The sequence below is a fragment of the Bubalus kerabau genome, chromosome 20 (assembly GCF_029407905.1).
Source record: "Bubalus kerabau isolate K-KA32 ecotype Philippines breed swamp buffalo chromosome 20, PCC_UOA_SB_1v2, whole genome shotgun sequence".
In the NCBI taxonomy this organism is placed as follows: domain Eukaryota; kingdom Metazoa; phylum Chordata; class Mammalia; order Artiodactyla; family Bovidae; genus Bubalus; species Bubalus kerabau.
In genome coordinates this window covers 19319440-19333967 of record NC_073643.1, presented here as the reverse complement: position 1 = coordinate 19333967, position 14528 = coordinate 19319440, and the positions used below count along the sequence as shown (strand labels likewise).

The 14528-nt window shown below is 35.8% G+C and overlaps 1 protein-coding gene and 1 non-coding gene across 8 annotated transcripts in view; one reads left to right on the top strand and one right to left on the bottom strand.

Moving 5' to 3' along the window:
- Positions 1-14528, bottom strand: part of RAD18 (RAD18 E3 ubiquitin protein ligase) — a 110827-nt gene that overhangs the window by 68390 nt on the left and 27909 nt on the right. For all 7 annotated transcript variants that reach the window (XR_008705917.1, XM_055557126.1, XM_055557127.1 and 4 more), the window contains exons 7-9: positions 10488-10672; positions 1468-1544; positions 125-185 (exon numbers count right to left, since the gene is read on the bottom strand). Coding sequence is in view for 6 of the 7 variants with exons in the window: in XM_055557126.1 (XP_055413101.1) it covers positions 125-185; positions 1468-1544; positions 10488-10672 (323 nt within the window). In the remaining variant the exon portion in view is untranslated. The remainder of the gene's footprint in view (positions 1-124; positions 186-1467; positions 1545-10487; positions 10673-14528) is intronic.
- TRNAG-CCC (transfer RNA glycine (anticodon CCC)) lies at positions 11711-11783 on the top strand. The gene has a single exon. It is a non-coding gene; the product is annotated as a tRNA-Gly (tRNA).

Here is a 14528-nt window from a genome sequence, read left to right as displayed (position 1 = left end):
AGTAAAATTAACAGGAAAGTTTGCACTGAACATTAATATACAAAACATATTTTTAAAAAATTACTTAAGATGAAAAACCGCAAGCCAAGTCTTTTGCAAATAAAGAAAGTGTAGTATAACTTACGATATTTACTGTGAATTTCATCTATTTCCTTTTCTGTTTGGTCCTTTGTAAAAACCATTACCTAAAAAAATGAAATATTCATAATTAAAAAATTTTTTTAATGACAAAAAATAAATTAGTACAATAAACTTAAAAGTCTCTAATGTAGATGTTTAAAATTGAGGAAAATAATCTCTCATCCCTGTTTTATATAGACCAAGAAGATTAACGCCTATTTACTTCTTTTAATACTGCAATTAATATATGTTTTACTTACATCAGTAGAAAATGCAGCACTGATTCTACTAGAATATATAAAGCATTAACACAAAAGTCAATTAAATTTCCTATGTTCAATATTTAATTTTTCACATTTATTAGTACAACAGGTTACACAAGACTGAAGAGACATTTAGTAGGTCATTAATAAGGCAGATCTCCCTGTTTGTCTCCTATCTTTTCCCAATCTAACTCTCAAGTCTACCACAAAGGTAATATGTAGAGAACATGCAACACAAAACTTCATATGTTAAATTTCTAGTTCATTTTTTAAAATATTAAACTTCAAAGATCAAAAACGTACTGACACAATTCATTATAGTCTCCATCTTATAGTTAGCACATGGCTAATAACAAAATAAACAAAAATCCCATTTTTTTCCTATCTGATTATAAACTTACTTGCCTAAAGTTGTTGCTTTCCTTACAAACACGCTACTGATGGCCTAGAAAATGTCTACATGGGAGAGCCCAAAACACTTCCTCCGTGTCAAAGGACACAATGACTATTTTCTTCTCTGATACCCTTTCCTCAAGTTTTGGACCATCAAGCTAGAGGAAGGCAATAGTGAAGGAATTTAGGTCTCTGATTCCCTCAACAAGCTCAACAGATGCTCAATCCTCGTCAACTCTTACAATTACTTAACTTCTCAACCAGTATAATCATAGAATTGCAGAATGCCAGCGCTAAAAGGGGACCTCAGAGATCATGCAGTTCAACCCATGAGTCCTACAGATGAAGATCCTAAGGGTCACACAGGTTAAATGGTAAACAGCTTAAATGCAACTGTCAGAGACAGGGTCAATACCAAGGTTACCTGATGTACAGGCACATGACTCTCCCAAAAAACTATAATTCACTAATAAACTCTACTTTGGATTGATTTTGTGCCAGAAGACTGCTAAATACAATAGAATTTTGTACTAAAAATGAGCTACAAGTAAATCATAATACATTAAATGGATAAGTATTCTAGTACATTTCCCACTGAACAGATTCAATACCAGTTTGCTTTAATTTCTAGGGTATTCAACTTTTCTTTCCTTCATTTCTACCAAGATACTTAAAAAGATCATCAACATACACTTTCATTGAGTTTACTAGCTTCAAAACGCATCCGAGTCTTCTCCATATTTTCAATTTCTTGAACTATTTCAGCAGCTGTTAAAACAAGGACAAACAGCCGATATTAATTACATGGCATTGCTCAGTGTACTCTAGTTATATGACCTATTAACACTGAAGCTAGATGATGAGTATACGTGAACTCCCTGTTTGGTCTTTGTAAATATTTTTCTGTAAGTCTAAAGTTATTTCAAAATAAAAGAGGAAAAAAAAAAAAAAAGAACACCGAGTTAAAACATTTAACTTTTACACATGCAATTACAGTTTAAAAAATAACCAGAAGAGACAGCAAAGTCATTTTGCTCTTTCCTTTGAGTAAACAGATATAAACAGCAGTTCCAATGGAATGTGAAAATCAATGTTAGTGTGAATTCTATTCTTCGGGGATATCCACTCTAATGTCAATGTACAAAATGTTATAAGAAGCTATTTTTCAAAGAAAGTCAAAGGTCTCTAAATAGCAGGGGTGGGGCGGGGGGAGGTGGCAGGGGGAATGACCCAGACTCCAGAATTTCTGTCAGTAGGTGTAGTTAACAATCACATACATCAAAGAGATCTGGAATATGCTCCATCTCATATGTAAACACCTTTGACTGCAAATACCACAAAATTTATCAATGCTATCTTTCTGCCTACTAGGCCAACACATTAAGACTAAGGTACATATGGTGTGAGGGAAAGAACCACAAGCCCTGACACACAATTTATACATAAAAGGATACTACGTCTAGAAAGGAGTGTAAATGATGGACAACAAACACACCATTAGGCATGGTTGACACTGTTTAGGCTGGATAACTGGTAAACAGGGGAAATCATATTCTTCACCATAAGAATCTAAATTCTATATAAATTTATACAAAATCCCTATTAAAAAGTTTCTTACAAAACCCATAGTCCTTGAGAGGATCATTTAAGAATGCAATTATCTAAAAGTTTATTTTTCAAGGACTGAGAGGTACCCCTTGCCTCCCTAATATCATTAAAACCAGTAGAAACAATGTAAACAGTCTCTATGAGCTGAACAGCTAACATAAATTTACTGAATCATGGTATAACAGAAAAGCAAAGGTATCACTTGCATTCTGCCCAATCCACTCACACAAGTATCACTCAAGATACAGAACATCTGGCATATTACTCTCTTCTAAGATATTAAGGAGACTGTATTAGGACTAGATGCAACTCAAGAGCTTAAATCTTTCAGGGGGACTTCTGATTCTGTTTATGATATAAAGACCTGGATATAGTGTCACTCACACCCTAGTAACAAGAAAAGCCTGAATAACTTACAAAACTGTAACTCTTCTTGACTCTATCAGAGCTAAGTTCACAGAGAAACCAACTAGCTTGAAATCTAAGGAAAGTCAGATGCCTTCGCATCGGGAGCTGCGTTAGGCATTACTGACAAAATGGAGGCATGGCCCCAGCCCCCTCTCCTCATTCCGCAGGCAGGGTCCCGGGATGAAGGAGTTAGGCCTTGTAATTCTGACTTGTTTTTTCCTCTCCTCGGCTGAGTTGACTGAAAAGGAATATTAAGGTGCTTATTGTTCTTGAGAGGAGCGTGAGAAGGCACAAAGCCTTCTGAAGCTGTGCTCAGAGAATAATTCATAAAGTTAATCATTGACATTTGTTTAAGGACTTTTACAAAAGAATGTTCCAGTATGAGCACATAGGCCGCAGCTTGAGGCCACGGGAAGGATTGCTACTGAAGCCTATTTGTGAGGAAAATGTTTATGGCAAAGGAGTTTACTTAATTTAGGGCTTAGAAATGATTAAAATAGTTAGAAGTTAAAGATTTAAGGAATGTTATAAAGTTAGCATTTTTTACTATAGCTTATAGAAGTTAGGAATTTTTAGAGACACTATAGTTAGAAGCCTTTTTAAGAGATAGTGAGCTCAGGATGTTAGGGGCAAACAGGATTTAGGAAGATAAGTAGTAAACTGAGGAATGTAGCATGAGTTACAATGTAATCACAAGTTAACTATAGGACACATTAGAGGAAGTAGATAATAGATGGTAAGGCTGATTCTGAGAATCACTGAAGCAGAAACTCTGTTTGAAGAGCAACAATGATTTATGGACATAATAAATCTGGGTGAGGGGAAACTGAAAATGTCAAACCTCTGACCTAATGCTTTTGTAAAAGTATAAAAGAGAATCTTAAACTTGAAATAAATAGGCAGTCCAAGAAAACTGAGAGGCTGCCTCATCACCGACAGCATTCATCTCTTCAGGTTGAATCCCTGGCTGCTGGAGCTGGACTCTGGCACCTTCAAGAAGACAGTCATGAGTACTGGCTGACATAATTAAAACAAGGATAATCCTACTGCTGGGTAAGAAGATTTCAGATAACCTTTCTAATGGATTGTAAAAGGCCAAGGGTGAACCACCATAACTGCATAAAAATCCTGGGAAGCTCAGATGCGGGGCTCACACCAAATTCAAGGTTATTTTCTATAGACTTTACTGGGTATTCTTAAGAACTACTGAAGGAAGGGTGAGAGTCAGAAAAAGTATCCCTCCACATCCAAGCCTCGGAAAGGAGAACAGCCTCCACTGCAGGAAGGACATGAAGCCCCATTCCTCTAACCCTTAGGAAACAAAACCGTTAAGCCACTGAGCGAAGGTCAGCAAAACTGAAGACCCCAGAGCACAGGTAAATGGAGACAGGAAACAAACAAAATCCTCTACTCTGGCAGAGAGGTCAGGAAACCCTGGGCCCAGATCACTAGCGGACCCTTGCCACTTGGGGAGGCACAGGGTCACTGAGAGCCCCACCCAAGACCCAGGATCAAGGGCTTGCCTAAGACAGAGGCTAAGGTAGAAAAACAGTGAACAACCTCATGCCCCCTACCATGAACAGGACCTCCATGTGATAAGTAGCTGTAATCAGCCACTGGGAGAGAAGTGAGCATGGAAAGAAACTTTTTCAGGTACGGGTACACAGGGAAAACCTAAGTGTGAGTGAGGCAGAAACATTTTAAAAAGAAAGTTCTGGTAACTCAGGCACCAACCTAAGCACAGGGGATATGAAACTGGTGGTCAACTACAGATAACTACAGCAACAAAAAAACCCAATCAACCACACACACAGTAAAACCAATCAACCACACACACAGTAAAGTCCTAGCAGAAGAGGAGACAAGTGCATTTTTCAGTCATTCACACTATTTACTTCAGTATTTAGCATCTCAAATATTGTCTGCTTTTAACCAAAATTTACAAGATATACGAACAAGCAAGCAAATTACAATAACAAAATCAAACTCAGATATCACCCAGATTTTAGAACTACCAGCCATGATATTTAAAATAACTATGATAATATGCTAAAATATCTAGTGGAAAAGATGAACAACATGCATTACCAGATGGGTCATTTCAGGAGAGAGATGACACCATCAAGAAGAATAAAATAGAAATGTTAGAAAAAAAAAAAAAATTAAGAGAGATACTTGACCCAGCTAAGGAAAGAACTGGTGGACTTGAAAATGAGATTGATGGTATTACCCAAACTGAAACAGAAAAAAGGGGGAGAGGGAAACACACACAAAAAAACAGGAGTAGAGTATCTAAAAGCTGAGGGACAATATCAAATGGTCTAATAAACATGTAATAGAAATCCCATAATAAAAAAGGAAGAAATATTTGAAGACCTAATGGCCAGAATCTGCTAAATATAATGAAGATATCAAACCACAAATGCAACAAGCTCAAAGCATATCAAGCAAAATAAATAACAACAAAAAATAACAAAACAAAAACACAACAATATAGACAGAGAAAATCTTGCAGCCAGTCAGAAAAAGGGATTTACTATACAAAAAAAAGGCCAAGTTACATCACGTTTCTCATCAAAAACTATTCAAGCCAGAAGAAAATGGAATGAAAAAGTGCTGGGAGTGGGTAAGAACCCACGGACCTAGAATTCTATGTCAATGGAAATATTCTTTAGAAGTAAAAGAGAAATAAAAACTGAGACAAACAAAAACTGAGAGAATATATTATTAGCAGACCAGTACCACATTAAGTGTTAAAGGACGTTCTTCAAGCAGAAGAAATATAAAACCAGAAATTCATCTTATAAGAAGAAACAAAGTGCTAGAAATGGTAAAAATGAAGATAAATAGGAAATATATTTTTCTTATTTTTAACTCCAATACTTTGGCCACTTGATGAGAAGAACTGACTCAATGGAAAAGACCCTGATGCTGGGAAATGTTGAAGGCGAGAGGAGAAGGGGACAACAGAGGATGAGATGATTGGATGGCATCACCAACTCAATGGACAAGCTCCAGGAGTTGGTGGTGGACAGGGAAGCCTGGAGTGCTACATGTAGTCTAAGGGATCGCAGAGAGTCAGACACGACTGAGTGACGGAACTGAACTGAACTGACTCTTAACTGCTATAAAAGATAATGGTCTGTTTAGAGGAAAGTGTCTTTGTTCAGATTTCTTACTAGGAGTAAGGAGGAAACTACACAATGAAGACACTGACAAGGTGATCAAAACTGCCATCACAAATGAAGGGCACAAAGACATCAAATCCCTCCAGATGAGATGTTCTGAGGACAAAACATCACTTATATAGTATTCTGGCCACAAATGCCAACCTGAATGTAATTATAACAAAACACAGGGCAAAGCCAAAATGAGAAACATTCTATTTGGGAAAAAACCCAACAATAACAAAGACTGTATTCTTTTAAAATGCCAATGTCATAAAAGACCAAGCAAGGTTTAGGAACTGTTCCAGAATGAAAGAGATTGAAAGGACATTACAACTAAATTTAATATTGTGATTCAAAACTGGATCATGTACTGGAGTGGGGAAACAATCTATAAAGGCCATTTTTGGGTCAACTGCTGAAACTAGAATAGAGATGAAAGTTGATACTTGTACTGCAGCAATAAAAGAGAACATCTCTTTTTCTAGGAAATACACAATGAAGCATTTAGCAGACAAGATTATACGCCCTATTCTCGGTTTAATAGAAAAATATGTGTAAATAAAGAAGCACACACACAAACATATATATTAATACATAAAGCGAATGGGACAAAATGCTAATAGGTGAATCTGTGTGCAGGGTATCTATGTATTCTTTATGATAATGTTTCAAATTTCCCATAAATTCAAAATTATTTCAAAATAAAGGTTTTTTTTAATGCTAAATTAAGACTTTCAGACAAATAAAAGCTGAAGGAACTTGTCTCAACAAAACGTGTGCATTACAAGAAAGATTAAATGAAGATTTTCAGGCCAAAAGAAAAAGATAGAAACCTGGTTTCTAAAAGCAAAGAAATGAAGAATAACACAAACAGTGAAAGTATAGGCATATAAAGACTTCCCTTCTCAACTTTTAAAATCTTTTTAAAGGAAAATTGACAGTTTAAAGCAAAAATGGTAAAGAATAATGAGATTTATAACAAAGAAGACAAATCTATGACAAAAAAACTGGGATGGATCAAGGTCAAGATGGTGGAACAGGAGGATCTGGGGTCCATTCTTCCCCTACATCAAGAATACATCTACAAGTGGAACAATTTGCACAGAGCACCTGCTGAACACGAGTAGAGGACCTCAGACACCTAAAACTAAAGACGGAAGGAGTGAAGTCCTTATGTAACACATAGTATAATGTTATTTGAATGTGGACTGTGGTAAGTTGAAGATACAAATGGTAAACTCTAGAATAATCACTAGAAGAACAGAGATACAGCTAATAAACCAATAGTGAAGATAAAATATAGAATTAAAAATAATCTAGAAGAAAGCAAGAAAATAAAGCAAAAAAACAAAGAATGGACAAGACAGATAGAAAAGAGCAAGTTGGTAGACTTAAATCCCACCAAACAGATTAAATGTAATGAAAAAGTTTTAAACTCTACAATTTAATGGCATATCTTGTCAAATTAAATTTAAAAAGCAGATCCAAACCATAGTTTAAACACAATATGTTTAAAGAAAAAAGTGAAATAAGGTTATTACTCACAGAATATTACCAGAGACTAAAACAACTATTTCATTATAATAGATTAATTCATCAAAAACACATACCAATACTAAACGCACATGCACCTAATTGGTGACATTCAAAAATGTAAAGAAAACAGAATATACTGAAAGGAAAAATTAAAAACCTATAAATATCCTTTGAGATTTCAATAATGTTCTCAAATAAGTGACAGAATCACTAAACATAGCATCAGTAATGATGTAGAAGACTTGAGTATAATACTTTAGCAACTTTACATAATTAACATTAGAGATCATTGAACAAATAAAGCAAAATTTTCAAGTGCCTAAGGAACACTCACCAAGGAAGACTTAATGCTGCATTATAAAACAAGTCTCAATAAATGTAAAGGGTCCAAAATCATACAGAACTGCTTCACTGGAATCAAATTTGAAATGAATAAAAAAAAAAATCTGAGAAATACTCAGATATTTGGAAACTGAAAACACTTCCAAATAATCCATGGGTCAAAGAAGAGATCACAACAAAAATCAGAAAATATTTTAACTGAATGAAAAGGAAAACGCAAGAGAAATAAAAGCATATGGCTACATACAAATCTATAAGCCCATGTTCATAGTAGTTTTACCCAGAAGAGCCAAAAACTGGAGACAAGTCCAGTTGCCTATTAGTAGTCATTTATTCATCATTTCAAAATCTAGACCATTTCCTTTACCCTCAAAAGTTCTTCTGCCCAGTAAGTTCCCTCCTCCTTACCCTTAAGCCCCTGGACATACTGATCTCTTCTACGCCCCCCAAAGTTTTGTCTTTTCCAAAATGCCAGATAAATGTTTTCAAAGTATACAGCATGTAGTCTTTTGTATGTCAATGCTTTTGAGATTTATCCACATTGTTGCATTTATCAGTAGTTGATTCATTTTTATTGCTAAGCAGTGCTCCATTGTATGGTTCCACCACAATTTGCATACAACCATTCACCTATTAATAGACAATCTCAATAAACAACATAGCTGGAGGAACTACATTACCAAACAGCAAGATCTACTATAAATCACTCATTAAATAATTAAGACACTGCAGTAGTGGCACAAGGATAAATAAATGACCCTATGGAACAAAACAATGTTCAGGCCCACACATAACACAGCTGATTTTCAAACAAGAGGTACTAACAATTCAAAGTGTACAGGATGCTTTTTCAATAAATGCTGCTACCTCAATTAGCTGATCATATGGAAACAACACAAGAGAATCTCACCTCTTATCATGCAACATATGCTTAAACCAGTTTCAAATAAATTGTAGGCTGAAAGGTAGATGCAAAAAGAATAATGCTTTTAGGGAAAAAAAAAAATGATCATGTGGTAGGCAAAGACATAAAAAGTAGTATCTGATGGAAAATGCAACAAATTGGATACAAAATTTAAAATTTCTACCTTGCAAATGAAGCCATTAAGAGAGTGAAAAGATGAAAGGAGATTAAGCAAATATATACCCAGGAAGATCTGTATCCAGAAAAATTCATGTAATCCCAGAAATAAATTAAGAAGCAATAGATCCACAACATAAAAAAATTGGGCATAAGACTTAAATGGATATTTAACCCAGGAGAATATCCAGATGGCCAATAATTATATAAAAATATGGTGAACACTATAAGCCACTAGAGAAGCAAAAATTAAAACCATGAGATACTACCATGGACACACTAGACTGGCCTAAAAGGAAAACTCACAATACTGATGATGATAATGATGTGGAAAAAATGGAATTCTCATACCTTCCTGATGAGACCACACACTGGCACCTGGGTTTCTTTCTGTACCCAGGAAAGTTAAACGTCTGCAAAAACAATTTCACACGTAGGTATACGTAATGCCTAACAATGTGTGCCTATGACCACCAAGAGACCTGTGAAAGATTACTCATAACAGCATTATTCTTTAAGAGCCAAAGAATGGAAAAACCCAAGTGTCCGTCAACCATGGACATTTGTATAATATGTCCTATTCATATAATGGAATACGCTATAGCAACAAAAATTTTTTAAAAATCACAACTGTACACAAAAACATGGACAAATCTTAAAAACATAATGTCGTAGAAAATTAAGCCAGACTCGAAAGAATGTGTAAGCTGCTTATTATTCCATATTTAAGATAAAATATAGGCAAAATGAATACATGGTTTTAGATGTCAGGAAGGTGGTCATCTGTGAGGATAAAGGCAGCAACGGTTGGGAGGAGTGGGCTGGCCTTCTAGGATTCTGGCAGGGCTCTGAGGAGTTGCTACAAAGGCACCTTCCATGAACTTTGTGATAATTCACTGAACAATACCTTTATAACTTGTGTAATTTTCTGTTTATATATTATACCTTAATTTTTTTTAAATCAGGCAATTCTATCCATATGTTAATAACTGAAAGAACTCCAAAATTTGTGAGGTTAAGTGGAAAGAACTATTAAGTAGTGTGTCTGTAAAACAAAATTTTGATGAAATAATAATAATCACATATATTTCTGGGTATAACAATCTTAATAATCTAATGGTAACATCTATTCTATGCTAACTACCTGCTAAGGTACAATGCTAGGACTTTACATGCATTTTATCATTTAGTCTGGACAAAAACACTATGAACTACTTAATGGGAGAGAAAACCGAGGTCAGATATAAGTAACTTGCCCACAGTCACCCAGTCATAAAGCTGCAAAACTAGGATTATCTTATAGGCAATGCTCTCTCAAGCAACCCTCATATACATGAGAAGCTGGTAGCGGTGGTTGTCTCTGAGAAAAGAAGGCGGACAGAGAGACGAGCTGAGAGAAAGGCTGACTTATCACAGGACACTCTAGATATCTTCTGAAGGAGTGTATTTGAATGTTTTAGCTATTATCAAAAATGTATTAAAATTTTCTCTGTGGTTTTAACCCCTGAGTCATACAAAACTGCTTTATCCAGAGGGTAAATAAAATTCACTGTTTTATTACTTTACCTGATTTAGGATGCAAAGCATCACACTGAGCATTGTACATGTGTACAAATTCTTGGTGCCTTTTAATGAGCTGCTGTTTATTTCCTTGAACAGATAATCCATGCTGTTTCAGCTTTTTCTTTAAATCTCGATCTGAGAGCAAGTTATATACAGTTTTAGGCAGCGGCTTCCTTTTGTGAACAGAACTGAAAAGGAGGAAAAAAGGGATCACTGAAGGTTACTGTGAATTATCAAATGCTTTTCATGTAAAATAGTAATTTACCTTCTGCTCAATACCAAGGTGACTGGGAGAATTGTAGAAACATTAGTATAAAAATGGAAAAGAGAAGAAGGATCAAATTTGTGAATCAAGTTGACAGTATTCACATGACAGTGACGCATCTGAGGTGGTGGTGGGACTTTCAGACAGAAGGGTCTAGGTGGCAGCCAATACTTGGAGAGTCAGGTCTCAGACAGAGATCAGGCCTAAAGATGCACACCTGGGACTCATGCAGTAGGCTATGGACTAAATGCTATGAGAATGTAGGATCACACTTATATGAAATCATTCAATTCTTCACCTCTTTAAAACATATTTTTCCTAAAATCTGCCCATGGTTTCCAGGGAAAATCTCCATAAAAAGCTAGCTATCTCAGGTTATTAAGAGTACAAATGCTATCAAGGGTCAGGCTATAGATTTTAGAATATTATCATACACAGCTTTCTTAGAAAAAATTCTGATGCATAGGCAAAACTGCCCTCTTAAGCTCAAAGCAATCAATCATTTTGCAAAAGCACTAGATGAACCAAAAGAAGACCTGTTGAGATAGTTAGGTTTACTAAACTTATATGCTGAAGAAAGAAAGATTTCAGAGAGTTGATGTGTGCATAGTATTCTTGTGGGATCATCTTCAAAAGAAGACAACTGAAAACAATAGCAAGAAACACAGCAGTGTTTTTTTTTTTTTCAACTTCAATTAGTTATATTAACAATAAATAAGCATTATAAAAAGTGTATTAACAAATGTAATGCAGGGAGCCCAGCCTGATGCCCTGTGATAACCCAGAGCGGGGATGGGGGGATGGGAGGGAGGCTCAAAAGGGAGGGGATAAATGTGTAATTATGGCTGATTCGAGTTATATGGCAGAAACCAATACAACATTGTAAAGCAATTTTTCCTTCAATTAAAAAATAAAAAAAAGAAAAGAATAAGTGTATTAGCAAAATCACCACCTGGGGACTTCCCTGGCAGTCCAGTGGTTAAGACTCTGCTCTCCCAATGCAGGGGGCCCAGGTTTGATTCCTGGTCAGGGAACTAGATTCTGCATGCTGCAACTAAGATCCAGCACAGCTGAATAAAAAAATCAGTAAATATATATATTTTTTAAATTGCCACCTGGCTCTTCATTGTATGTTCATGATGAACATAATGATAAGCACTAAGCTGCAATTATAAATATAACAAAGCCCAATCAAATGACTTTCTTCTACACCCTCCAAAAAAACAATTAATAAACATTACTTCTTTCAATGGAATATGCAGAAGGCAAGCTACCTAAGAATATTAATGACTTGAGAAAATCTCATAGACAGGAACTCCTTGATGAATTTTAATCGATCTAATCTGATTATAACCTAGCTGAGTATGTCACCTGGCTCAATGCTACGGCAATTAGGTGCTTAATAAATATGTATTCAATGTAGACACTACAATTGCAATCATTTTTAAATGAAATATCAAAATTTCAGATAACAATTAAAAGAAACTTGAAAATAATATGCTTATGCAAAAAAACCCACAAGATTTTACAAAGGACTTGCATATACCTAGTGGGCACAAGGCCATGCTGCTCAAACTTTAAAGCACCTCAGAACCATCTGGAGAGTTTATTAAAAATGCAATTTTCAATCACTTTGCCACAGAAACTACCAATTCTGACTCAGCTCAGCTCTTAAGTGGGGATCTAAAACCTCTATTAACAAGGTTCCACGTGGAAATCTAATACAAATGGTCCATGATCATACGAGAGAAAACAGCTGAATACAGACTGAAGACAACCAAACATTTCTCCATTAACCAATACCACCATTTCCTGTCAAGATTAGTTCTTCTATGCTCCGTCAATAAAGATTAAAAGTCAGAAATAACTGTTTAATTGCAGAAAACCCTGAAAACCCTCAAGAGATTACATTTTTCTGAAGAGTGTTCTTCTTGTAACGACAGCCTGCCTACTGCACTCACTGATTATAGTGATAGTGTAAGTCACACATCATGTCCAACTCTTTGGGACCCCGTGGACTACAGCCCACCAGGCTCCTCTGGCAGGCAAAAATACTGGAGTTGGGTTCCATGCCCTTCTCCAGGAGATGTTCCCACCCCAGAGATGGAACCCAGGTCTCCTGCACTGCAGGCATATTCTTTACCATATTATAGCTGAATAAAAAATCACACGAGGTAGCAAGTCCTAAGAAACATTTTGAAGGAGTTTATACAAGAATACTGTAAAGGACAATTCATTAAGTCTGTACCTAAAACATGTTATTTTATTAAGGATACATGATTAAGCTTATGACTGTGAAATTCTAATGGAAAACTATTTGTTCACTGGCATTTACATTGAAAAGCACCAGCAGAAATCAACAATTTCTGTCAAGAATTTTAAAATATGATGTATTTAAACACTGCTATATTTAAAATGGATAACCAACAAGGACCTACTGTGTAGCACAGGGGACTCTGCTCAGTTGTTATGTAACAACCTAAATGGGAAAAGAATTTGAAAAAGAACAGATACATGGATGTGTATAACTGAATCATGTTGCTATACACCAGAAACTATCACAACACTGTTAATCAACTATCCTCCAATATAAACCAAAAAGTTAAAAAAAAATTTTTTTAACATGAAGTCTGATAAATGTTTCCTAAAACATGAAAATGACACTGATCTTTCTTCTACAATTTAGCGAAACAGCAATGCATTTAAGGGTCCTCAAAATCTGAGGACAGCAAAAGGAAAAGTATTCTTTGATCACCTCTGATATGAATCTACAAAGGATGATAAGGGCTGTCATCCACGTTAAGAAATGGCCTGTTGGGATACTGTAGAGAAATTTTTTTAAATATCATATATTCTTTTATGTGACCAGAGTCCAAGATCAGGATGTCACTAAAGAGAAAGGTGGTTCAATGTCTCCCTAAGTGTATCTTCACAAATGCAAACTTTGCAAAATGAGTTATGAGAACAAAAAGGTTTTAGGGTTAAATAAATTTAGGAATTACTGGATTAAACAAAATCCAACAATTATGTTTGATGTAGGAATTCTCAAAGACTTCAACACACTAACTTGTACAGTGAACCTTCCTTTAAGAGAGAGAGACAGAAAACAGCGCTCCTAAATTGTGCTAGAGTAACTGGCAGGATTATAGTAATTCCACAGAGCTCTTCAGAACCACAGCTGGAACTTGAACTTAATTATACATGGATGAGTATATCTTTGGATAAACTGACAAGCTAAGTGTGTGAGAAGAAATATGATGGATGCATCTAGAAAAAGAGCAGTCCAAGCAAAATTATCAGTGCTGATTCCTTACTCTTCAAAGAGAAAATGCCCAGCTTCCATATTCCCAACTCATTCTTTAGGGAAAAAAAATTTCTAAAGAAATTAGAAATTAAAAGATAAATTAAATTAAATGAATTAGAATGAAAGATTCTTCATTAGACCATTAGATTCTCACTGCTACTGCTAAGTCACTTCAGTTGTGTCCGACTCTGTGTGACCCCACAGACGGCACCTTACCAGGCTCTCCCGCCCCTGGGATTCTCCAGGCAAGAACACTGGAGTGGGTTGCCATTTCCTTCTCCAACGCATGAATGTGAAAAGTGAAAGTGAAGTCGCTCAGTCGTGTCCGACTCTTAGCGACCCCATGGACTGCAGCCTACCAGGCTCCTCCATCCATGGGATTTTCCAGGCAAGAGTACTGGAGTGGGGTGCCACTGCCTTCTCCGAGATTCTCACTGCTTATGGGAAGTAATCCTTGTAATGATCCAGTTTCTTT